The sequence below is a fragment of the Helianthus annuus genome, chromosome 17 (assembly GCF_002127325.2).
Source record: "Helianthus annuus cultivar XRQ/B chromosome 17, HanXRQr2.0-SUNRISE, whole genome shotgun sequence".
Lineage (NCBI taxonomy): Eukaryota > Viridiplantae > Streptophyta > Magnoliopsida > Asterales > Asteraceae > Helianthus > Helianthus annuus.
Genome location: NC_035449.2, coordinates 21,228,165 through 21,255,042, shown reverse-complemented (window position 1 = coordinate 21,255,042; position 26,878 = coordinate 21,228,165). Strand labels below are relative to the sequence as shown.

At 39.5% G+C, this 26,878-nt stretch overlaps 2 protein-coding genes across 4 annotated transcripts; both read right to left on the bottom strand.

Moving 5' to 3' along the window:
- Positions 1-12,771: 12,771 nt before the first annotated feature.
- LOC110926215 (DNA (cytosine-5)-methyltransferase CMT2) lies at positions 12,772-20,528 on the bottom strand. 3 transcript variants are annotated; one of them, XR_004886333.1, is made up of 20 exons: positions 20,078-20,527; positions 19,212-19,246; positions 19,014-19,128; positions 18,826-18,930; positions 18,581-18,700; positions 18,394-18,481; positions 18,108-18,319; positions 17,952-18,017; positions 17,642-17,866; positions 17,486-17,544; positions 17,342-17,408; positions 15,681-16,010; positions 15,163-15,231; positions 14,995-15,081; positions 14,407-14,494; positions 14,199-14,317; positions 13,937-14,102; positions 13,380-13,449; positions 13,192-13,295; positions 12,772-13,108 (listed from the first exon to the last, which is right to left on the bottom strand). XR_004886333.1 is itself a non-coding variant. In XM_022169970.2 (20 exons), the coding sequence occupies exons 1-20, from the start codon at positions 20,417-20,419 to the stop codon at positions 12,934-12,936; spliced, it is 2,619 nt and encodes an 872-aa protein (XP_022025662.1). In that variant the 5' UTR covers positions 20,420-20,524; the 3' UTR covers positions 12,772-12,933. The 3 variants fall into 3 exon arrangements, 1 of the variants encoding a protein (XP_022025662.1); XM_022169970.2 differs by having other exon boundaries at positions 13,960-14,102; positions 20,078-20,524; XR_002585063.2 differs by lacking the exons at positions 12,772-13,108; positions 13,192-13,295 and having other exon boundaries at positions 13,432-13,449; positions 13,960-14,043; positions 20,078-20,528.
- A 2,368-nt stretch (positions 20,529-22,896) lies between these two features.
- LOC110926216 (probable ATP-dependent helicase PF08_0048) lies at positions 22,897-26,476 on the bottom strand. Its single transcript, XM_022169971.2, has 7 exons — positions 26,293-26,476; positions 25,560-25,968; positions 24,321-25,343; positions 24,062-24,235; positions 23,873-23,971; positions 23,661-23,792; positions 22,897-23,565 (listed from the first exon to the last, which is right to left on the bottom strand). The coding sequence occupies exons 1-7, from the start codon at positions 26,404-26,406 to the stop codon at positions 23,087-23,089; spliced, it is 2,430 nt and encodes an 809-aa protein (XP_022025663.1). The 5' UTR covers positions 26,407-26,476; the 3' UTR covers positions 22,897-23,086.
- Positions 26,477-26,878: the final 402 nt, after the last annotated feature.

Here is a 26,878-nt window from a genome sequence, read left to right as displayed (position 1 = left end):
ATTATCTGTATGGAAGTAAGTTTACTGTTTATACAGATCATAAAAGCTTAAGGTACATATTTGGGCAAAAAGAGTTAAATATGAGACAAAGAAGATGGATGGAAATCTTAAGTGATTACGACTGTGATATTCAATATCACGAAGGAAAGGCAAACGTAGTCGCAGATACCTTAAGTCGTAAGTATCATGAGAAGCAAAAGTGAGTCCGTGCTCTTAGATTAAATCTACAAATAGATTTAATGGAACAATTGAAGAAAGTCAAGGAAACGGCAATCAAGGACGATGCCGAAGGAATGAAAGGTTACATAAAGGAATTAGAGCAAGGAAAGGATGGAATTTGGAAATTCCACAAGAAACGAAATTGGGTACCTAAGCAAGGAGAATTAAGAAATAAGATTTTAGAAGAAGCTCATAAATCTAGGTATACCGTACACCCAGGAAATAATAAGATGTACCAAGATTTAAGAAATAATTTCTGGTGGATAGGAATGAAAAAGGATATAGCCGAATACGTATCTAAGTGTCTAACTTGTTCACAAGTTAAGGCCGAACACCATAAACCTTCAGGATTACTACAACAGCTAGAAATGCCTGTATGGAAATGGGAACTCATAACAATGGATTTTGTTACTAAGTTACCCAAGACCAGAAAAGGTAATGATGCAATTTGGGTAATTGTGGATCGATTAACCAAATCAGCTCATTTTCTACCAATGAAAGAAACCTTTAGCATGGAAAAGCTAGCCAAGTTGTACGTAGATGAAGTAGTATCTTTACATGGAGTCCCACTCTCCATTGTATCGGACAGGGATAGTCGTTTTACTTCTCATTTCTGGACTAGTTTCCAGAAAGCAATGGGAACCCGACTAAATCTGAGTACTGCATATCATCCACAAACCGACGGACAAAGTGAAAGGACGATACAAACTTTGGAAGACATGCTCCGAGCATGTGTAATAGATTTTGGTGGTAATTGGGATAACCATTTACCTTTAATTGAATTCTCCTATAACAATAGTTATCATTCAAGCATTGAAACTGCTCCATTCGAGGCACTGTATGGACGCAAGTGCAGAACTCCAGTATGTTGGGCAGAAATAGGAGAAAGTCAATTATCAGGTCCAGAAATTGTACAAGAAACTACTGAGAAGATAACTCAGATCAAGGAAAGACTGAAAACGGCTAGAGATCGCCAGAAAAGCTATGCAGATAATCGCCGCAAGCCAGTAGAATTTCAAATCGAAGACAAAGTACTATTGAAAGTTTCCCCTTGGAAAGGAGTAGTACGATTTGGTAAGAAAGGAAAACTGAGTCCAAGGTATGTCGGACCATTCCCAGTGATACAACGAATAGGACCAGTTGCTTATCGCTTACAACTACCAGAAGAACTAGCTGGAGTACATGATGTATTTCATGTATCCAATCTCAAGAAATGTTTATCAGACGAATCCCTGGTAGTACCTCTTCAAGATGTGGAGGTAAACGAAAAACTAAAATTCATAGAAAAACCACTACAGATCGAAGATAGAAAAGTCAAGTTTCTCGAGCACAAACGACTAGTGTTAGTCAAAGTCAAATGGAATTCAAAGAGAGGACCAGAATACACTTGGGAGCTAGAATCAGAAATGAAGCGCAAATATCCTCATTTATTCCAATAAATCTCGAGGACGAGATTTTTCTTAAGGTGGGGAGGATGTAACAACTCTCACTAAAAGTAATACTTATAATGATAATTATCTATTAAGGAAACTCTAATTGAGACACCCAAGTAATTCTGCATTAACCCTAAAATTTTCAGAACAATCGGAATCAGGATCAGGGCCCCTAAAACCCAGAGGGGGGTTAAACCCTAGTGATAATTATCAATAATTTTCGTTGTCTAAACTGAGAATTTTTGAGGTAGTTGACTCATCAAACCTATACCACCGACTAGGCTACCCTATAATTAGACCACACCCCTTACGGACCGTAAGGGTTACGGCTTACGGTCCGTAAGCGAGGCTATTTTCCGGGTATAAATAGAGGACCTTGGGACTTGCCTGAGGAAGTTGAAACGACGCACAAATTCACTGTGAACGTCGGATTAGAGCAGTAATAGTACAATTAAAAACACATGGGTCACGAAGTGCTGCCGCAATCAGGGTAATAACTCGATCGCTATTACGATTCAACGTCCGATCGATTATAACTATCCAACGATTGTCCGAGTGCTGCTCAAATTGAGCTTGTACTTTGATTATTCGTCGTGATTTCGACTTGAATATTTGAGTGATGTTCGAATTCGGACTATGCTCTGTTATTCGTCGTGAATCCGTTGAATTATTAAGTATTGCACTTGTAAATCATTGTGAGGGTTTAATCTCATGAATTGTCGTAACTGCTGTATTAGTTACTAACCCGTTTGTGTGTGTGCATTATTGTTAAATTAGGTTAATCAAGGCAAATCAGTAGGCTTGTACTTTGCTCGTTAAATCTGCAATGTGAGTCATTCTCTTTTTATCAACTGTTTTACAAAACTCCAAGTTATTTTCAAAGTTATAATTACAGGGATTAAGTCTATGTAATCACCAAATTACAGCCGGTATGTGGGGTTTTGTATACATTACTTGATAACCGTCACTATTGGACAACGAGTTAGCCAATGAGTGATATGACCATAGTCACAGACACCATCGGGCAAAGAGGCTACCAATGGATGTTCGAGTGACAAGTACTGTGGGTAGTTGGTTGATATCAGAAACATTGTAATCGCTCTTAATACTGTAAATTATAACAAATGTGTCGTTTTAGTAAAATGAATGATTCACTCAGTATTTCCCCGCTGACAAAACCTTTTCCAAACATGTTTCAGGTGATCTGTTGTGATCCAAGGAAAGTGCCGTGAAGCACTACAAGCTCAGAGAAGTGGCTCCGTATAAATAAATAAAGAAACATGTTTTGAGAAATAAAGATTTCCTTGCGAAATCATCTTATTGTAAATTATGGGATTTTATCCCTAAAACTTTATGTAATATATTAAACGGGCATTTTAGTATTAAAAGATCCTGTGTTAAAAGACTTCCGCTGTCACCTAAATTAAATACCACGGGATTCCTGTCCTGCGGCTCTTGAACCGGGTCAAACCGGGGCCGAGGGCCGTGACATACGATTAGATCATGATCAGCAAGGCATTTTCGGAGGTTAGAGATGTGGAAAGTCGAGTGGACGTTACTGAGTTCCTCCGGTAGTTCGAGTCTGTAGGCGACTTTTCCGATCCTTTCCAGAATCCTAAAAGGTCCAACATATCGAGGCGCCAGTTTCCCTTTCTTGCCGAATCTGACTACACCCTTCCAAGGGGATACCTTTAGGAGTACGTAGTCGCCAACGTCAAATTCAAGGGGCTTGCGTCTTCTATCGGCGTAACTTTTCTGTCTGTTCCGAGCTTTCACCAAGTTGTCTCGAATCTGGTGGATTTTGTCAGTCGTTTCTTGTAGAATCTCGGGACCGGTTAGTTGCGAGTGACCGATCTCGTGCCACACAATAGGCGATTGACATCTTCTACCATACAAAGCCTCGAAAGGTGCCATTTGGATGCTGGCATGATAGCTGTTATTGTACGAGAATTCCACCAATGGCAGGTGTTTGTTCCAACTACCACCAAAATCTATGACACACGCTCGGAGCATGTCTTCAAGAGTACGGATCGTTCTTTCAGTCTGTCCGTCGGTTTGAGGATGGAATGCAGTACTCAGATTAAGCGACGTACCAAGGGCCGCTTGAAACGTTTCCCACAATAGCGAAGTGAACCTAGCGTCACGATCTGAAATGATGTCACGAGGCGTACCATGATTACAAATGATCTCGTCGGTGTAGATTTGGGCTAGTCGTTCCACCTTATAGTCTTCTCGTATCGGCAAAAAGTAGGCTGATTTCGTTAGACGATCGACTATGACCCAAATACTGTCGTGACCTGATGGCGTGGGCGGGAGTTTTGTTATGAAATCCATAGCTATACTCTCCCACTTCCATATAGGTATCGACGGTTGTTCGAGTAAGCCAGAAGGTCTTTGATGTTCAGCCTTGACTCTTGCGCAAGTTAGACATCTTCCAACGTAGAGGGCGATATCTCGTTTCATGCCCGGCCACCAGTACTTATAACGAAGGTCCTGGTACATCTTATCTGCACCGGGATGAATAGAATACCGGGATTTGTGGGCTTCATTCATGATAATCTTTCGCAATTTGGTCCGCTTAGGGATCCAAATTTGGTCCAGATAATAGAATATCCCATCGGATTTGCTTACCAACTGAGCTCCATCGTGATAGATCCTTTCTTTCTTCAATGTACGCTCGTTAAAGCAAGCATGTTGAGCTTCGTGGATAAGGGTTTCGAGATTGTGCTGGGCTTGGATGTTTCGGGTACTGAGCACGTAACTCTTTCTGCTGAGCGCGTCGGCAACCACATTCGCCTTGCCTGGGTGATAACGAATCTCACAGTCATAATCATTGAGAAGTTCTACCCATCGGCGTTGACGCATATTAAGCTCTCTCTGATTAAAGATATGTTGTAAACTCCTGTGATCAGTGTAGATCGTACACCTAGTGCCATACAGGTAGTGTCGCCAAATCTTCAATGCAAAGACAACCGCGCCTAGCTCGAGGTCATGGGTCGTATAGTTCTTCTCGTGGATCTTGAGCTGACGAGATGCGTAGGCTATAACCTTGTCTCGCTGCATGAGGACACAGCCGAGACCAAGGTTAGAAGCATCACAGTAGACAATGAAATTGCCGCTTCCGTCGGGCAGCGTAAGAATCGGAGCGTTGCACTGCATATGCTTGAGGGTTTGGAAGGCAGTCTCTTGTGCGTTTCCCCACACAAAAGGCTTGTCTTTATGAGTAAGAGCGGTAAGTGGCACAGCGATCTTGGAGAATCCTTCAATAAATCGTCGATAATAGCCCGCTAGTCCGAGAAAAGAACGAACTTCTGACGGGTTCTTAGGTGTATCCAGCTTTTGACAGCTTCAATCTTCGCGGGATCGACATGGATACCCTGACTATTCATGATGTGACCCAGAAACTGAACCTCCTCCAACCAGAATTCGCACTTGGAGAACTTGCCATAGAGTTGGTTCCCCTGGAGTAACTCGAGAACCAAACGTAGATGTTGCGCGTGTTCGGCTTTCGTTTTGGAATAAATCAAGACATCGTCGATGAACATGATGACGAAACGGTCAAGATAAGGCTTACACACGCGATTCATTAGGTCCATAAAAACCGCGGGTGCGTTGGTTAGACCAAAGGGCATAACAACAAATTCGTAATGGCCATAACGGGTTCGAAAAGCGGTTTTGGGAATGTCTTCCTCTTGAATCCGCAATTGATGGTAGCCTGAGCGTAAGCCGATTTTCGAGAAACATGATGCGCCTTGTAGCTGATCAAACAAATCGTCGATTCGGGGCAAGGGGTATCGGTTCTTGATGGTTAGCTTATTCAATTCCCGATAGTCGATGCACATCTGGAACGATCCGTCCTTCTTTTTGACGAAAAGGACTGGCGCGCCCCAAGGAGAGGTGCTTGGGAGAATAAAGCCTTTTTCGAGTAATTCCTGGAGTTGGTTCGAGAGTTCCCTCATTTCGGATGGCGCGAGTCGGTAAGGGGCTTTGGCAACGGGGTTAGCTCCAGGAATGAGGTCGATGCGAAAGTCGATATCACGACTGGGTGGTAGTCCGGGAAGATCATCAGGGAACACCCGAGGAAATTCACGAACCACTGGAACATCTTTGACTTCAACTTTCTTTTTCTTTTCCTTCTCCGCTACTACAATGTTGGCCAAGAAGGCTCGGTATTCCTTGCGGAGATACTTGCTGGCTTGGATACAAGACATGAGCTTGAGACCTTTCGACGTTGTTTCACCGTACACACACAATAGATCACCATTCGCGAGCGAGAATCGAATCATCTTTTCGAAGCATACAACTTCAGCATGGTTTTCGCGAAGAAAGTCCATGCCTATTATGACATCAAAGCTTCCGAGTTGCATTGGAATAAGGTCGATTAGAAAGATGTGATTGTTGAGTTCGAGAGTACAATCACGAAGAACAGAGTTAACTGCGACGGTTCTTCCTGTAGCGACTTCGACTTCGAATGATGAGGACAGATAGGAGCGCTTACGACTAAGGAGCTTCTCGAATTCAAACGACACAAAGCAGTTATCGGCTCCAGTATCAAACAAACATGATGCATAAATACCATTCACAAGGAACGTACCATTAACCACGTTGTTATCCGCCTGAGCCTGACGGGCATTGATGTTGAAGGTTCGAGCATGGGCTGCTTGCTGTTGTTGTTGAGGCTGTTGTTGTTGTTGTTGCTGCTGGGGCTCTTGCTTAACCACCCTGTTCGGGCACCTGTTTGCAAAATGGTTAGGGTCACCACATGCAAAGCAGACTCGAGCATTGGCTGCTGGTGCTTGAGCTGCTTGTTGGCCTTGTGGGGCAGGGAGTAGAGCTTGGTTGACAGTGGCTTGAATTGGGGCTTGACGGGGACCATAGCGACAGTTCGCAGTGAAATGACCGTAGAGGTTGCAGTGAGCGCAAAAACGACAGGCTAGACCCACTGGATGATGATACGAGCATGTCGGGCAGAGTGGGTGAGGGCCTGTGTATGCACGCTTCGCTGGCGGTGCATTGATCACTGGAGCTGAGCGGTGGTGCTGTTGCTGCTGAGCTGGTACAGCTTGTAGAGGAGTGGCAGTTGTCGCGGCAGCACAACTCTTGTTGCTGGAGCTGTTGTTGTTCTTCTTCTTCTTCCTTCTTGATGACTTGGAGGATTGAGCAGATGAGTCGGTGGGTGCTGCGGTGGCTTGGTGTAGAGACTTGGTATGCTTATCCCAAAAACCAGACTTCACTCGCTTGTCATTGATCTCAGCGGCGAGTAGGTAAGTCTCTTCGATCGTTGCTGGCTTGGCGGCGTGAACAAAATCGGCTACACAGTCGGGTAGAGCTCGAAGGTACTTCTTGATGGTTTGATCTGGGGTCTTGACCTGATCGGGACAGATGATGCTAAGCTGTTTAAAGCGAGCAGTCAGGGCAGCGTTGTCTCCAGCCTCCTGCTTGATGTTCCAAAACTCGTCCTCCAGCTTTTGGCGTTCATGGGGAGGGCAGAATTCGTCCATCATAATGGCTTTCAGCTCTTTCCATGTCAGCTCATAAGCTGCATCATTTCCGCGCTTGTTTCGTTCGGCCGTCCACCAGTCTAGAGCACGGGACTGGAAGACGCCAGTAGCATTGAGTGTGCGGAGATTCTCAGGACAGCCGCTTTGGCGCAGGGTGACTTCGATGGAATCGAACCATTGAAACATAGCGGTAGGGCCATCTTCTCCGGTGAATTTCTTTGGTCCGCATGCCTTGAACTGTTTGAAGCTGAAAACAGTCTTGGCGGCATCTTTGGGAGCTTCAGTTCTCGACTCCTCAGATGATTTGCTGACGTTTTCGTAAACATCGCTCACAGCTTTCGCTACTTGCTTGGCGATGATAGCAGCAAGACGTCTGTCTTTCTTTTCTTGGCGAGTAAGTGGGGTTCGTTGTCCGGATGACGACATGGTCTGCAACAGACATCGTCGTAGGTCTCAGACACATCAGAATCGAATCTCACCTCACACGTCTACTACTTACTAAAGCTTAGGAACACGTCGAAACACATATCACGTAATCTCATAGATACAAAAGCACAGAATCCTCATAACCACAGAAGCACATTAGCAAGTAGAGCACAGAAGCACATAGTCACAAAAGGCACATACGCATTTAATCACAGAGGCAGTCAAAAAACATAAACCTATCCTTCCAAGTCGAGTGTCGTTCATATAGCGATCGAGTATGGCATATCGAGTAGCACAATATAGTATAGCCTAACTTAGTCGTATAGCATATCATATCGTAATATCGTCTAGATTGCAGCAACTGGAGATCGATTAGGGGTAGAATAACAGTACGAGTCGTGTGTGTCGATTGAAATGATAGCAAAATCGAATAACATCCCAAAGTATAAGCACAAAACAGAGAAAGCACACATAAACACATAAAAATCAACGAGTCATTCGAGTACACGGTTGCGGTTCTCAGAATCGAAACACATAAAATCGAGAGATAGATTGTCTGCGGCTATTAGACATCGACTACCCAAGGCAACTCGACTATTCACAGTAGACTTGTCATCACTTTCGACTCTAGAGGTCGTGTTTCTGCCTCGATTCTTGGGCATTCCACACGCATTCCCTAGGTCATACTTGTGAGTTCAGGTCGTTGGAGTCCGTCGAATACTTTGGTGAGATGAAATAAAGTTCGGAACAAATTGTCAAGGTTCGGGTTTCACCCCTGACTTAACGACCTCTGTTCCTGAGCTTTTAATAAAATAAGGGAGATTATTCATCAAAATATGGATTTCACTCCTAGTTTAGTATAATCTCCCTTGTTTGTTGGCGAAAATAATGAGATAAGCATGAATAAATGAATAAAATCAGCATAAGTCAGTCAATTTAGTCGGGAGTTTATGGTTTTCACACCTATTCCTGATAGAATCGCCTGACTTTAATTGAAAATTCGAGTGCAGTGATAGCGAAGGATTGCAGAATAAGGCACACAAACTTGGTCTGTTGGTTCCTAACTATAGTCTAGGTCTCTAAGACAGCGACCCGGACTAGGTCGTGTCTAACCTAATTCCCTATAGTTATGGCTCTGATACCAATCTGTCACACCCCAACCGATGGCGGAATCATCGGGGCATGGCACTGAGCGAAACAGATTGTTCAAAGAAATTCCATAACAACTATTATTACCGAATAGTTTAAATATCACGTCCCATACCGTGACCCATAAGATAAATTTAGTTATTACAGACATAGATATCCTTCAAACAAAACATGTTCCGACAACTCAGATTTAGGTACATAAATATAAATTGTCTTGGTTTCTAGACTCTTTCCTAGCCTTGATTTCACAGCAGATAGAGCAAGTAAGCATCCTAAACACCTGTCATATACGTTAAAATAAAGTCAATACATATAATGTAAAGGTGAGCATACAAGTTTGATAATAGCATATAGAGTTCGAATAGTTTACGCATAACCAGCACGTACACAGAAGAAAACGAAGTATGTTAATTATCGACATGGACCTATCGATACCAACGACTGCGGGTTGACTGTCCGAGACAGTTCGCAATACATGATTACCACCGTAAACCATGCAAGTAATTGTCCTTAACAACCCCCGTGTGAACGGGTGCTGAGTCCAAACTATAGTACTACGTTGCTAAGGCAGGTAGACAGCTTTCCACGTGTAAACATAACAACAAGCATACATTTAATCACGTAATACATGCAATCGGTTAGCGTTCAAGTAGTTTGAATAGTGTGTTCGATTGTGATCTTGATAAGTAACGTATGTAACACCCAAAAGTGCTAAAGCAAAAAGGGTTCGAGTATACTCACAGTGATTGATTATGGATTGAAGGGAGCGCTGAGAGTAGGGTTAGCCTGAATAGTTCGATAGCACAACAATGAGTAACGTGGAAATGTAAACAAATGTGGATGGATCGAATAGGCTGGTCGATCGAACGGCAGGTTCGATCGAACGGGCTGTTCGATCGGCTGGTATGTCCGTTTGGACAGTCCTGTTCGATCGGCCGGTAGGCTCGATCGGCTGGGCCATTCGAGTGGATTGTTTCTTCCTCTGGTGTGTTTGTGTTTGAGGATTTGAACTTTTGAAGTTTTCGTTGTAGTATATGAGAACACTAAAATGTCCTTACCTTTCAGGTCGATCGATCGAACAGTCCGTTCGATCGGCCGGCTTAACCGATCGGCTTGGAACTTTTGAAGTGATTCTCAACAGGATGTCGATCGATCGAACAGCCTGTTCGATCGGCTGGCATTCCATACTACGAACGAGTTGTAAAAACGATTAAGTGTTGAAGCATAATATCTCATGATCCGAAGAGTAATGTTTACCAATCGAGTAGCGTATTCGATCGAACATCACTTCGTCAATAGCATACTTCATAAGATTCGAAAAGTGTGGAACCATGTGCTAGCCGATCGGCTGGCCCGGTCGATCGGCTGGCATGTCCGATCGGCTGGGCTGTTCGAACAGCCTAGCCGTTCGGCTAGCAAGTCTGACCTGGTCGGCCTTTCGTCTAACTCTTGGCTGTTTAATTACTTGTCGTCATATCGAGGTAGTTTTGATAACGAGTTGAACTATGATTTCCTTCGTTCCTACTCGCTTCATCGGCTTGGACAGGAATCACCCAAGTCCGGCCGGTGAACGGTTCGGAACGTCGGTTTAGAGTTTAACCCATCGTCGGTGAACCTTGTATATAGAATCCGAATCTTGAACCTCCTAACTGTTAGAATGATTAGTTAGCCGGTTCAAGCTCCGTTTCTACCAGTTTTAAGGTTTTGAGTGTAAAAAGTTGAAGAAAGTTGGAAATTATTCATAAAAATGTTAAGATTCTTACAAATCTTAGTTTGTTCATGTGGAAACCGGTCAGATCTAAGCTATTCATGGTTGAATGAGGCCAAAGTTTGGTGTTCTTCAAGAACACCATGATGACATCACCCAATAACACTTAGATCTTGGTGATTTCACGGTTAGAAGTCGAGTTTTGAAAGATAGAAAGGTGTAGAATCATGCAATGATCAAAAACGTACAAGAATTAGAGTGAAAACTTACCGGAGTTGAGAGAAATCTGAGAAAAGGTGAAGAAGAAGGCTGGTTCGGTCAGAGTTTTCCAAAAATAGAAAGTGTGACAATGACAGCCCTATTTATAGGCTCCAAAAGAGGAAAGTGGCAGCCGATCGGCCAGGAGCTCCGATCGAATGGGCTGCTCGATCGGCTAGGAAGATGCTAGCCGATCGGCTGGCCTGTTCGACCCGGATGCCTCCTGTTCGATCCGCGACCCACTTTGAGTATTTCGTGACGGTTTTCGATGTTTCGATTTCGATGGGCGACGATATGAATATGATAGAGTTCCTAGTCAAATTACTTTCAGTCCCAACTACTATATCTAACATACAATCTTCTATAAGTCACGTTTCGGTGTCGGTTTCGATTGAGTTTGATTGCTTTTCGAGTTTCGATTCGATTTTCGATTGATTCGCTTGAATTCCACACCAAACATATAAGTAAACACGCACAAGTAACACATAAGGCACACACACACGTATAATAACACCAGAGTTCACATAATTCGAGTCTCGAGTTTGATTGATGAATCGATTAGCTTGATTGTTGATTGATTAACTTTATCGCATTGTTACTTCCTACTATTCATAGTCGTAAATCGGTCGTATTGATTAAACATTCGATCATTTCATTTAGACAACACTTACTCCACATAATACAAAAAGTAAAAAAGAAACATTAATAGTCAAAGAAGTCAAAGTTGACTTGGACTTTGACTTTGACTTTGACATTCGAAAACACGGGGTGTTACATGACTATCTATACTATATTATCCAAAACGATGTGACTGCTAAAAAATACGCACCAAAATGACACGTTTCACAATATCCTTTCAAGCCACCAACATAACGTTTTAATTTGAAAGTCTAACCATTGAGACGGTTGGTTGGTTGGTTAATAAAATAAAACAAAAGAAAAAAAAACGTGTCCATGGCATAAAATATGCATCCTTAGACCATGTGTAGTGATTAAGAAAAATAATGCTCCCATCATGGGGCATTATCCAACACGTGTCATCCCAGTTAGCATGGGGCGTTATTGCAAAAGTGGTGTAGTGGGAATAATGTCCCTTCCAATCATTAAAAAAAAAACAAAGATAGTGCTCATTGGTTAGTCAAACAGTTGACCACTCCCCATTGGCCACCCTTTGATCTCTTAAGCGTTATAACTAAAACACTTGTATGCAAATTTTCAAAAAATAACGCCATATAACGCCTAGTGTAGTGGGGGAGGGGGCGTTTTGGGGCTTTTTTTTCAATTTTTTTTTTAAAATAACGCCCCACTACGGGTGGTCTTATTATTTACGATAATAGGCCATGCATTCAACCAATGAAACACCGCAACGGTTTAAAACCAGGTTTTAGTTGATGTATCAGTGTTAAACTATTACAACAACTGAAACGTTAATTGTGCGCGGGTGTATATTACTATTATACTTATTTTTAACAAAAAAACAAAGTCTATTTAATACAGATACATAATCAAGTTTGTAAATTACGTTGGTTAAAATATTAAAAGACGACGACGACAACACAACAATAAAAATATATTATTATTTGGTCTATGTTTAAATGTAAATTTTGGATGCTTACGAGTAAGGTTAAATATAATAGGTTTTCCATAAATAATTTAAATTTGAGTTACTTTGTAGAAACAGAAATACTATTGAGAAATTATAACAAAAATCCCACCGCAACGCGCGGGTTAGCGATAACTCGTTAATTGCAAAAACCAATTAAAAAAATCCACATCACCCACACTACCACTTTTTTTTTAAGTCTCGTTATTATATAATTTAAATATTATTTTAATGGGTGGGGATAGTTAAAACCTGTGAAACCAGTAAGCACTAAAAGGGAAAAGAATGAGTGAAACCTCATGTCTAGATGACAGTGACACGGAGTGAAAAAATATGAGACCATAACACGTAGCCTAGCAAGAAGATCTAGCATGAACAAAAGATCATACCATAGAATTTATCGATTAAGCATGTCGTTTGGACGAATTCCAGCATGCCTGCCACGAAATGGGATGCTCAAAGCAGTCAACAGTGTAAGGATGGAGCCTCGATCTAGGCAGTATAATCAATAGCACAAAACATATATCATTTTATAGAGACAAAAGTGTGCCATACAGAAGCTTCAAATTTAAAACCAACATTTCTATTTTACGCTAATCTGTAGTTAACAGTGAAGCAGAATCAGAACGAGGGCGATTAAGGTTCGGTTGCTAATCTGGACTGCAACAAGTCAAAGGTCGTAGAATGTGCAAACTTTGGTGGGAGTGTGATGAGTGGTTCATCTCCAGTCAACTTATGCAGCGCCATTCCCAATGCATAACCCAATGCACGTCCCACTGGAACCGCTACAGCATTACCCACTTGCCGGTATCTGCAAATAAATAAAAACATGTTACACAAATACACAATCATCCGCGAGGGAGCTGTTTGATAACAACCAAGACATAGACATACCTTTGTTTCACATTACCGCTTAATGCATAATAGTCAGGAAACCCTTGCAATCTTGCATTCTCACGAATAGTTAGGACCCTATCTTGTTCTGGATGTAACATTGCCTGATAAACACGACTCAAAAATTAAAACTTAAAAGACAACCCTAAATACGGATTAGTATAGTACTATAGTTATAGTAAAGCTACCTCAGCGCGATAATTTGGTGTGCAAAGTACTGTCGAAACTGTCTCATCCCACCATAAGCGTGCAAAAGATCTGGCATTTCGCTAAAGATGATGAAACGAGAGAAAACGAACAAGATATGAAAGTAAAAACAAAAGGTAGATACATGGTTTTAAAAAACGTTTGAGGCGTGTGCCTCAAGGCGCGCCTTGAGGCGAAATGGCCAAAATACGAATCTGAGGCGCACCTCATGGTGATTTTAATGTCAATGCGCCTCAGAGGGGCTGAGGCGCTAAGAAAGCTGCGCCTCAGGTGCGCCTCAGGGGATTTTGATAGTTGTTTTTGTTGTTTTTGACTTTTTGTGTCAATTTCAAGCATTTCATGTCTTTTTTAAGTGTGTTTTTGATGATTTTGATGAATCTGATGATAAAATTAGTTAGTATTATTATTTTTATAATATATATAATTTTTATATTTATTTATTAATACCGCCTCGGCCTTACGCCTCGTTTCGCCTCGAGGCTTACGTCTCATGAGGCGAAGGGAAAACGCCTAGAAACTCGTTTCCGTTCTTTTAAACCTTGGGTAGATAAAATCTCATGCCTTGTATTCTTCTTATGCCTAAAATTTAATGCATAATCAGGGACCCAATGTTTTCCAGATGGCATTAGCTCCGGCTCAGATGCCCTGCTTACAGTATTATCATTATCAAAAACGACACCTGGGAGATCACGAAAATTTGCTCCCTAGAATTGATGAAATTTTAGAAAAAAAAAACAGTAAGAAACAAAGTTAAAAGTGTACATAAACTTAGTGATGATACCATCATGCTGAGTGCTGACCTTTCTTTTTGGGACTCGACAAACTCGTAAATAGTCATCCTCGTTTAATGGTAAAGGCCGGTGATCGTGCAGTAAAGGCTTCTCTCCACGCGAGCTTCCCGAAGCAATTCCCAACATATCTTAAGATCACAAGTAAGACGTAAGATTCCCATCGTTTTTCGTAAGTTATGCACGTAACAAAATCGAAGATTTATGGTTTAACTTTAACCTGACTTGGTAGCTCTAATAAATTTTTGGAATTCGGTTTCTGGAGGACTCGTGTACCTCATCTTATCACGAATTTCAGTGTTTGATACCTACATGAAAAAAAGGTTAATAGTTTGTAGAAAGAGTTAGCCATTCTCGTCCTTGTGGTTTGTCCAATTATGCCGGTCCATGCCAAATTTCAAATTCGTACCATTTCCGTCCCTGACATTCTTGAAACATGCCAGTTCCGATCAAAAAACTAACGTCTGTTAAAACCTACTGTTTATTGAAGGGTAAAACCGTCATTTTCCTTTTTTTAATCCCCCCCTTTTAAACCATGTTAATAGGGTTTAAGAAAAATAAATTAAAAAAAAAAAAGAAAAATGACGTTTTTACCCTTCATTAAACTGCAGGTTTTAATAGACGTTAAGTTTTTGGACAAAACTGGCATGTTTCAAGAATGTCGAGGACGGAAATGGTACAAATTTAAAATTTGGCCTGGACTGGCGTAATTGGATAAACCACAGAGGCGAAAATGACAGTTAACTCTAGTTTGTATGCAAGCAACAGTTTGTGCGTGTCTAGAGAGAGAGAGAGAGAAATAGCAGACCGGTGGAAGATCGGATATCGCATCTTTAAGAAGAACACATTTCTCAAGCTTAGGACGTTTCCCTTCATCGTAAGCAACGATATTACGCTGTGATTTGGAAACAAATTAGTAAACTAATAATAATAATCTTGAAGCATATATTATAAACAACAATTCGTGAATTCACACCTCGAAACCATTTGCTGCCCCGTGTTTGAAGACCACATCATGAGTAGGTAGTGGAAATGGAGGCAAATTCTGCGTAAATTAAGATAACAACGGAGTTGTGAAAAGTTTAGACCTTGAGGTTTGGCCAGTTGCGACTTTAGTCTAAAGGTTTAATTTTCCGCACCTGGTCCAGAAGGTTTGAAATCTTGTCATTTTCATCTGGCTGGTTAACTCCATCAATTTTTCTCCGTTAAGTCAGGGATATTTTCGTATTTTTTGTTAACTTAAAGGACAATAGGTCTTTTTCACTTTAGGTACAAGCATTTAAAAATACCCCTGACCAAATCCGTTAGACTGAATTGCCGTTTAAGTAAAAAAAGACAGAAATACCCCTGACTTAACGGAGAAAAATGGATGGAGTTAACAAGCCGGATGAAAACAGCAAGATTTCAAACCTTTGGAGGAAAGTCGCAAAACTGACCAAACCTCAAGGACGAAAATGGCATTTTACTCTAAGAAAAATAATGGAAAATGCTTGCCTCTTCAGCATGAGCACCCCACAAGAATACACGTAAGCGGAACTGGGGGAGACCGTAACACCCAGCTGCCATAATCCCGAGTCGTACTTGATAATAATCACGAACCAGACAACTTATTGCGTATCTTGCTAAGCAACCATTTGCCAACCGCAAAATGTCAACCACGTTTTCCATGAGGATATACTTTGGTTTCAAAAAGTTGATAATTTCCATGAATACTACTATTTGGTAATTCTTTTCATCTTCTAAAGGCGATTCGAGATTTCTATGGCGATTATGACCGCTTATTCCTTGGCATGGAGGACCCCCGCAAATGAGACCGACATCACCCTGCAACATAAAAATAATAAGTATTTTTCATTTTCCGTGCCATTTAGATTAAAAATTTGTTGCATATAAGTTAAGACATGTGTGTATCTAGGGCTGCAAACGAAGCAAAGGTTCAGCAAACAGTTCGTGAACAGTTCGGCGGAAAGTTCGTTTAGTTAAATGAACTAACAAGAAAAGAGGATGCGTTAACACGAACAAGAAATTTCGTTCGTTTAGTTAAATGAACGAAAATGAACAGAAGTCGCATTCGTTCGTTTATTAAACAATATGAACAGAGGTCGCGTTCGTTCATTTATGTCCGTGAACGCTATGATGTCAAAAGTGCAAAAAACGCACGCCTAGGCGCCCGGGCGCAGCGAGGCGCACCTACAGCACCTGGTGGTAGCCTAGGCGCAAAAACGGGCTTTTGAAAAAACGGTTCTGAGGCGCAAAAAACGTGGTTGAGGCGCATGGAAAAAAGGTAAAACAGAACAATGACCATATTAAAAACGAAACCGAGTGCGTGCAAAAACTGGCTCACGCGGGCCCGGGTTTCCGGAGCTGCATTCGTGTCCGCAGGTCGCGGGCACGCACGAGTTCAACTAAATTCAAGCTCAGAAACTCACTAACTTTGTTCCCACACCAATGTGGGACAAAGTATTTACCATCTTTTGAGATTTTTATTCACGCACCCAAAACTTACAACATATAAGTCCTAAACTTTTGCTACTAACTATTAGCTACATGATCTTAAATGGCATGTATAATAGTTTTTTTTTTAATTTTATATGTGGAATCTTATTTATTTTCAAAGCATAACATATTTTTTATATTTTTTTCTCTATGTGCGCTTTTCTTAAAAAAGCCCACGCTTTTTTTTGCGCCTTGCGCCTAGGCTCCGGGCGAGGCCGATGCGCCTCGCCTGCACCTTGCGTCTTTGACAACATAGCGTGAATGTGTTCGCTTATGTTCGATAGTTCATTAGTGTTTTTAGTTTTTATATTTTATTAAAAAACTTCAAAATACCGACAAATAAAATATTCAAGAAGTGCCAGTGTATTACATATTATGTTCATGAACGCTTGTTTGTGTTCGTTTGTTTCATTTGTGTTCATGAACATTAGTCTGTGTTCATCATCAACATTCGTTTTCATTCGTGTTCATCAACCTATACTTAACAAACGAACATGAAGACGTTCATTTCCTTAACAAACAAACACCAACATAAAATCTCGTTCAGTAAGTGTTCATGTGTTCATGAACGGTTCGTGAACACAAATATTTCTTAGCAAACAAACACGAACAAGGACTTGTTCGTGATCGTTTGCAGTCCTAAGTGTATCTAATCATACCGGACGAGGCAATATGTTTGCCTTGATTCCCTTCTGGACAAACTCACGGATCTTGTCCTTGCATTTGCTGAGCATAAAATAAATAAATTATTAAAAAAATGTCGGAATATCTTTATAGTTTATATAACATATAGGAAACATTACCTTAACTCCTCAATTGGCTCCCATGTATCATCATTCGGACCATAACCAGCCCAACGAACCTAAAACCATTATTTCCAGACACCTATCTTATTAGTATTTATATAGAAGAAGTTGATTACCTAAAATAAAAGTTTGAAGAACAAACTCACGCATCACCTTAAATTTGAGGCCACGCTTACTACTTCCACCGAGTTCACTGTAACATATATCAACGACTTTTTCAACTTCGTATTCATCTTTGGGAACAACGTTATGTTCTTTTGAGGGTATAACATCGTCCGGCGGTACATGTTGTGTTCTCTTCTTGACTGGATACTTTTTGCAGAGCTTGTCCCACTCTTTTATTAGATCTAAAAAGTCACTAGCAGATTCGTTTCTAATCTGTAAAACACGAACGCCAATCAATAAACAAATATTATTATATAATAATAATTCAGAAAAGATGAAATGTTAGTATGTTACTGACTTGTGTATCCGGATGGTTCAACCTTAAGCTTTCACATGCGTCTTCGTTTGCATCTACTGCCCATTTCTAAATATTAACAGGGAAATCAAATAGATCATTTCCGTATAAATATTTTGACGAATTGCAGTTTAACAAATTTAGTGCGCCGTATCTTACCGTGAATAGATCTACACCGGATATTTTTGCTCCAAAACACAATCCTGTTGACATTCCACCACACCCGGAATACATATCTAATAGCGTCAACTCTAATTTTTTAGGTTTAAAACTCGTTACTTTTTCATTTGAATTATCGTCAATGCTTCCGTTACTGTTGATTTCCTCCTTATTGTGGCATGAGGACAGACGGAAATTATTTGAGGATGCATCTGCGATATACAAAAAATGTCAGGGCAATTCCTGTTGAAGCTATATACGCTGAAATAATATCAGGACGAGTTACCGTCTTTAATTGTGGAGAATGTGGAGTAGTTAATGTTGTATTGCATGTCGTAATAATAGTCACATGCGGGGATCGACTTCAGATTTATCTGCCAAATAACAATATATGAAACCAAAATGACAGAGCATGCTACCAGAGAATTTGTCAAAAAAAAAAAAAAAAAAACAAGTTACAGTATTTAACATACACCAGGTTGTATTTTGACTACTTTGACTTTTGAAATAATGCAATCTAATGCATTGTCATTCATTAAGGTGGAACAGAACAATCGCCTTTCGTCATTAGATGATGATGCATCCTTTATTACCTGAATAATATGTGAATAAAATGTAAAAAAAATATGTTTACTTATTACAGTCAGTAACATAGTAACATTAGCATAAAACAAAATGTCAGAATTCAATGCACATAAAAAATACCAAGTATCCTCACCGTATCTTCGGCTCTGAAAAACCATTGAACTCGGAAAAAGTCTTGATTAACAGTTGTTTTAAAGAATTCAATTATCCTACCAACATGATCATGGTCTCCTTCACCCTGAAAGAAAATATTAATAATTCATTTTCTTTTATAGAACCATGTTACTTATGTCTACAACATTTCCAAGAAGGGAATTTTACCTTCACGGTCACGCAATCACCAAGATCGAGGACATGTGTCTCGACCTTAGCTTGTAGATAATGACACTTCACATTCAAAACCAATATGTCATCGTCGTCGTCGTCGTCATTGTTCCTGCATCATAAAAACATTCAGTTAACAAATAAGTTGGAAAATGGGATTATTTGCATGACTAGAGTGATTAGTTTATTACTAACTTGGTTTTGGGGCCACATCCGTCACTTTTGAGTCCCTGCATAATTCCAGACACATGACATTTAATCAGATCAAAATTATGAGTAAACACAACAGAACTTTAGTTAAATTGCGGTAGCTAGTACCCGTCAATAATTCATTTTAGATATCACAAATCACAAGAAAAGTAATCAATAATTCAAGACGATCAAAACCACATCATCTTGGTCATTGAAGATGAAGGTAGTTAATAAAGTACGATTTGTGTTGATGTTTTAAAGTAGACGGGTTCAGTCAAGGTGACTTACGTCCAAGAGTTGCAACTAGGGTTTCACTTTTATTAGATGCTCACAACTGTTTACAGAATGACACAGACTACAATTACATAATAGGTAGCCTAACAACTGGGGCCGGCTACCCTAAAGCCTACGAACCCAACAATGTACGCTATTACATGTATATTTAACAAAAACCTAAAATCCAGCTATTTTATAGCTATGTTTAATTGCTATTTATATTAAAAAAACAAAACAAATTAAAGGTCGCTACCATCGTTATCTATCGCTAGCGAGACTAGACCTATAAGCGTAAGCTATAGTGAGTGTCGCGATTGCTATTGACAACTATGATACATTCCGACAAGAAACACCATCATACATCTTAACATCAAACTGACAAGAATGTGAACCAAGATTTCTTTCAACAACAGCAGCATTATGGGGATTGGGGACTCATAGTGTGATATGTGAACTGAACAATTGTAGCATCATAGTAAGTTCAATTTTGGAGTATAAATTCAAGATCAGCCCTAACTTTACACACACAATGTACTATAAAAGAATGCACCAAGTAAATTCAACCACAGAACGACAAAAAAGTCAACTCATACCAGACAATTGTAACGCCAAGGCCATCTCCGGCGAGCCTCCTCGTCGGAAACTGGATCGCCGATAAAGAAAGAACCATCATTGCGGGAAAGAGAATAAGATTCAGAACCTGAAGCAACCCTAGGCTTCTTTTTCACCGGATGCTTGTTATTGCTATTTTTATGATCACCGGAATTGTTTCTATTACAGTCAAGTAATCTTGGGGAACGTCTGCGTGAAATTTGACCGAATTGCCCCGCCGGAGTATCTTGGTTAGCGGTTATTGAAGATGAGTGTGGAGGAGGTGGTGGTGATCGGAAAGTGAAACCCTCACCGGCGGCTCCGTCAGTGTTATCGGCCACCATCTCCGGTTGACTTTACAGAGAAAAAAGGGAAAAGATAAAAGGGTATTTTGGGAAATGTAGTTTGTATGTGAAAAAAAGAAGTGTGACGCATGGTCCACTAGAGCGGGGGTACTTATTTCAAAAAGAATTGAAGTTGTTTTAACCCGCCTGGTTAGGTATTTCAATTTTTCGTATTATAATGATTTTTCTTTTATTTGATGTGTAACTAGTTTTAGGGTGGTCGGGGCGCCACATGGTGGCCCAAAGACCACGCGTTGTTTAACATTGAACATTGTTGCCGCCTAAATCAACCACGCGTGGTCATGAAAATGCGTTGTAGTTATCACGCGTTGAGTTGATGGATTTCGAACGTTGTGTTACTGTTGAGATGATGTAGTTACCGTTGGAAACCATGAGAAAAAAATAATAATAAACACTAATATCATCCACATAAAATACATATTTCACCCACACAAATACATAATTTTATACCACTTTCTTGCATAATTTTAAAAATGGAATTTCCAACCAATTTGTTTCCGCTAGACACCGATAGCTCTTCGTCTTCCGAGGATGGTACGCTTGAATTTTTTGAGAAGGCGTATAACGAACTTGAAGGTTTGAGCAGTCTAAAGAAAAAATGGTGGATCGTGATCGTATACATGCCAACGAAGTGTTAATGAAGGATTATTTTGTGGAGAATCCGGTCTACAATGCCAAAACGTTTAGGGATCGGTTTCGTTTACCAAAAGATTTATTTTTAAAGATTGTAGGAGACATCGAAGCAAGCGAAGAATGGTTTCAAGAACGTTACGATGGGTGGGGCAAACGAAGTTTCACGCCGATACAAAAATGCACATTCGCCATTCGCCAACTAGCGACAGGTAACCCTCCCGATCAATTTCATGAATACTTAGCTATGTCGGAAAGAACTTCACGTGAATGTTTGCAATTCTTTTGTAACGTGATCATTAAATCGTATGCCAAAGAGTTTCTACGTAAACCGAAGAGACACGATATCGCACGTATTTACGCCGCGCATGAGGCTAGATGGCATTTTCCAGGGATGCTCGGTAACATCCATTGTACACATATCAAATGGAGAAATTGTCCAAGAGAGTTGCAAGGGGCGTATGTTAGGGGTGACGTCAAAAGACCAACCATCATACTTGAAGCGGTGATGTCGAATGATTTATGGTTTTGGTATTCATATTTAGGTGTTCCTGGTTCAAACAACGACATCAATGTTTTGTATACATCGTCGTTGTTTCAAAGCGTAACAGATGGTAACACACCCTTCTGTCCATTTCTTATTAACGGAAGATATTACAGACAAGACTATCTTCTTGTGGATGGTATCTACCCATCATGGTCTGTTTTTGTGAAAGCTCTTTCATTTCCTGTCGATGTTAAAGAAAAGACGTTCAAGAAGTTGCAAGAATCGACAAGAAAAGATGTTGAGAGTGCTTTTGGTGTTTTAAATGGTAGATGGAGCATACTAAACCGACCGGTTTGTACAATGAATAAAAAAAACAATCCATAGCATAGTATATGCATGTATTATATTGCACAATATGCTAATAAAATATAATGGACGTGCAATATCTCCAGATTAGGTGTCAGATCCTCCTACACAAGTTCCCGTTCATGAAAATGTCCAACAAGACTTGCGCAATGAAGAAATTCACTTTTGGTTGAGAGATCATTTAATTGAACTTGTGAGTTCTTTAGGTTTGGAATTTTCGGATTCAGACGAGGAGTAGGTTTTCTTTATGTATCTTTTTTACATGTTTTTTTTAAGTTGTAACATAAAATATGTCTACAAATATTGTTTTTTATTTAAACAAAATTATTATTGTTAATTTATAATTTAAAAATAAAAAAAAAAACCATCACTAGTGATGGGCACTCTTCCTAAAATCCATCACTAGTGATGGAATCAAGTTCAATGACATGGCGGACAATGATTGGGTATGGTGAGTGATAGAAATTGAAGCACCCCTACCTCCCTTATGCCATGCTCGCTTTGTGGGGCGATATTAAAACAAAATACTACCATAGTTTTACCAGAAAAAAAAAACTAAGGCAAAACTGTGATTTGTCATGACTTATGAGCGAGTGTTTTGGCACAAATAAAAATTACATCATAGATTTGCTAAAAATACTAAAATGATGGAAGAGTATAATTTTGAATTGGAGGGGAAATCGTAATTTGTCAAAAACTAGAACGATGGTAAGACTGCAATTTCGAATTTGGGGCAAAATCGTAATTTTGACTGGGGTAAAATCATAATTACTCAAAAGCTACAGCGATTACAAGATTGCAATTTTGAACCTTATACAAAATCGCAATTTTGAAATGGGTCAAAAACTAGAGGTAAAATCGTAATTTCTTTGGGGCAATGGGACAGTGCCAAATTGCGCCTCCCTAGCACGGTTCCCTGGCATGGTCTTTAAATATATAGCTGGCACCATTCCCTAGCATGGTTTAAATGATGTTGATGTAGTTATTTTTCCCTTCAATGTTCAATCGTGTTTCAAACATTTCAAGCCAAGTATTTTACAAATAATGCCGAATTCAATATCGATGTAATACAAACAGTAGTAGTAAGTTTTTTTAGTAGTAAGTAGTAACATCATGAAATCAAAATTGTGGTACTCTTTGAAGCTTGCGATTGTAAGTAGCCCTCAACTAGCTTCTTTGGTGGCCAAATGGTTGTCACGCATAGCTTGCAAAACAGACCTTGCTTCAGCCACTTGATCATCTTTGTTGGCATTCAAGTTACTTTTTATGGACAAGGCTTTCAACTGCTTCTTTAGTTGTCTCATACTTGTATCATTTAAACTTGTAGGAGGCTTCTCATCTTCGGCTATTTTGTTATCACCTTCAACTATAACTTCCTGCACCGATATTACAATGTTCTCATTGTCGTCTGACACCTGACTCGTTTCCCTTGTTACAGTTGGGTTATTATTATTATTATTTGACGTTTCATTCTTTATTGGTGTCAAATGAGTTGAGTGGTCGATAACATCATCTGAAAGTGTTACTGTCTCATTTTCTTGATCGACAGCGGGTTCTTTGATCAAAAAGTTTTGTGATTCTTCAGAAGTTTCATACTCCTTGCTTCGCTCTTGCTCGTTGGGATTCACAAGGGCCTCATCGCCTATAAATACAAGATAATAATCGTATTACAATCAAGTACTCAACATTTTTTTAGTTTTAAATATGTCGAAAGTTTGACAATAAGTTTAAACGTGCCTTGATTTGTAACAATTTTCATATTCTCTTCTGTCCCCTTTGACTCTGCAGTCATTTCCATAGCAACATTATGGTCGTTTCGATTATCTAACTTTGACAGCTCACTTGAACTTTCGTTGTTATTTGTAAAACCTGAAGAAACAAAAAGATGATATAATGCAATTGCTAATAAAAAAAGTAATAGAGATTTATATGAAATGTAAAAAGCTTACCATGGCACTCCACAACTTCATTCTTCGTCTCTAAAACAGACACCAAAGGATCGCTTATATTCTCAGTGTCACAAGAGATAGAATCCGCATCAGTAGCTTCTGTAGAAAGAATATTGCTACATTAGAACTTGAAAAAAAAAAGTAAAAATTAGTTATAAAACATGAATTGCAAGTGTTCAACGTTTTCACCTGATAAAACTTTATCACAGAGCAAGCTGTCAGAGTGTTCCAAATATTCGTCAATTGACACATTTAACACTTCATGGAAATCAATTCCATCTTTCGTCTCTGAAGCAGACGCTACAGGATCGCTTGGATTCTCGGTGATACAAGAAATGGAATCTGTATTACTACCATCCGCTTCTGCAAGAATAATTTAGCTACATTAAAACTTGAATATAAAAAATATGAATAATAGTCAGAATGTTAAAACAAGAATTGTTTTCACCTGTTAAAAACTTAGCTGAAACTTTCAATGCTTCATGAGGCTCAATTTTTTCATCAACCATCAGCAGATTCTCTTCTGAATCTACATTCTCACACGGATTTGTTATGCCTTCTGAATCTAGTTTTATATTGTCTACTTGATTCTTTTTTACCTCAAAAACCTCAGGTTCATTCAGGATAAACCTATCATCAACTTTCTGTATCTCTTCTAAGACAGCATTCTCACCACAAAAGTCTACCCGTTCGCTGTTTTCACCTGATACAACTTCATCACGGAGCAAACTTCTGTCAGAGTGTTCCTCTGGAGCCAAATGTTCCTCAACTGAGACATTCAATGTTTCATGAGAATCAATTTTTTCATCACCCGCCATCACATTACCTTCCGAATCTCCATTGTCACATGAATTTGAGATGCTTTTTGAATCTGGTTTTATATCGTCTACTTGGTCGCTTTTTTCCTCAAAGGCCTCAGGTTCATTCAGAACAAACTTATCTTCAACTTTCTCTGTCTCTTCTAAATCGACATTCTCATCACAACAGTCTACCCTTTCGCTGTTTTCACCTAATAAAACTTCATCACTGAGCAAGCTGTCAGAGTGTTCCTCTACTGAGACATTCAATGCTTCAAGGAAATCAATTTTTTCATCACCGACCATCACCTTCTCTCCTAGAGCTCCATCATCACATGAATTTGAGACGTTTTTTGAATCCGGGTTAATATTTTCTACTTGGTCACTTTTTTCCTCAGAGCCCTGACGTTCATTCGAGATGACCATCTCTTTAACTTTCTGTTCCTCATCAACATCCAAATTCTCACTACAACAATTCACCTTTTCAATCACTTTACTTTGATCACTTCCATCTTCGATAACAACATCAAGTTTGTCAAACTTGATGCAAATGTCTTCTACTTTTGCCTTAGAGATGCCCTCGTCACAGTTTTCACCACTTCCTTCCCTGTCACTATCTTCCGTGTTCTCAGATGATATGTAGGACTCAAGGAATGTTTCTACAGAACTAGAACCTGCATAATTTCACAAGAAATTGCTTTGTATTACTTTAATATAACAATAGTTAACACAAAAATTGATACAAGCAAATATGAGAGAACTTGTAGTCAAAGACGCTTGTTTTTCTACTTGCGTCGATAAATTTTCTCAAATGTCGATAACTTCCACCTTGGTACAAACTCAAAGTTATGCATAAAAATTGAAAAAAAACATATTATAGATATTCATACCTGATCCTGCACTTTTCTCTGATGCTACACTCACTTGTTCCGAAAACGAAGCAATCTTCACAGGTCGACTTATATCCCTCTCTGTTACACCTGCCTCTGTACATTTCTTCTCAGTCAACCTTGCTGACCTTCTTGTATTATAGACTCTTTGCACAGTCGCATCCTTTTTCCCACTCGTTAAAGTTGCAGTCCCCTTCTTTCTGACACCCGAAACAGCAGGAGTTTTCAGAAATTCATTAGCTTCTCCAATCAGTTCCCTCCTTACTCCCCTGCTTGCAGTCGCAAGCAGAGACTCGGTTTCCGGTTTCTTCACCTTTTTCCGAATTGTAGTTCTAAAACTTGTGCAAGGAGCCCTAGGTGACAAAACTTCAGAACATGAAGTGTTGACAATTTCTTCAATCCCTACTACCTGTGATAATGTATAAAACAAATAACCGTTTCAAAATTCCGTACAAACATATACATGTATTTCAATTATAACACCAGAATATCTAGATCACTACTAGTTTAACTGTTTAAATATGCAATATAACAATATTCACCAATCCGGTTGAATTTAAGGTTATTATTTTTTAACACAAACATGATATCATGAGATCAGTTAATTAACATAACATATTGAAATCAAAACCGAACGTATTAATATATTATGATTATTATCCCAACACGTGCTAGATATGCATGAAAACATGTTAAAATCAGAAAAATAAGATGATTTGAATGAATAAGTTACAGTTTGAAGAGATTTGAGAGCATCGGCCATTGCAACGTTGGTGATGTTGGCTGGGATCTGGTTGAGTTTGCAGAGAGATTGAAGTTGCCTTCTGTTAAGGCTGTGGAAATCCATGAGTATTGAAATCTGGAAATTAGGGCTTGAATTGAAGAAGATGAAACGAGTATGAGTGAATTGAGGAGGCTGTAAGAGTTGATGGGTATTTATATACCAACGCTTACGCTTACGCTTACGCGTATTATCTTTGATACCGTTGGTGGGAGATTTCAAAATCTTTTTATTTTTGGTAATAAGTTGATTCGTTACCTGTTTTATTTTCTTACTTTATATAAAAAAAAAAAAAAAAAAAAACTTCGAGTAACTTTAGCTAACTATTTAAGTGTGCTAAATCATATTTGTCGTATTTTTCCACGCATTGAATTGATTATAATTGAGGAATAATAAACTAGTGTAGTTGTGCTTACCGAGCTCTTATCTATCTATCTATTTTTTTTAAAGCAACCGAGACATTTTATTCTTCAACACAAAGCCGATGCAAGAAGATACTACGACGACACAATACCGAGCTCTTAAATGCCAAGCTATA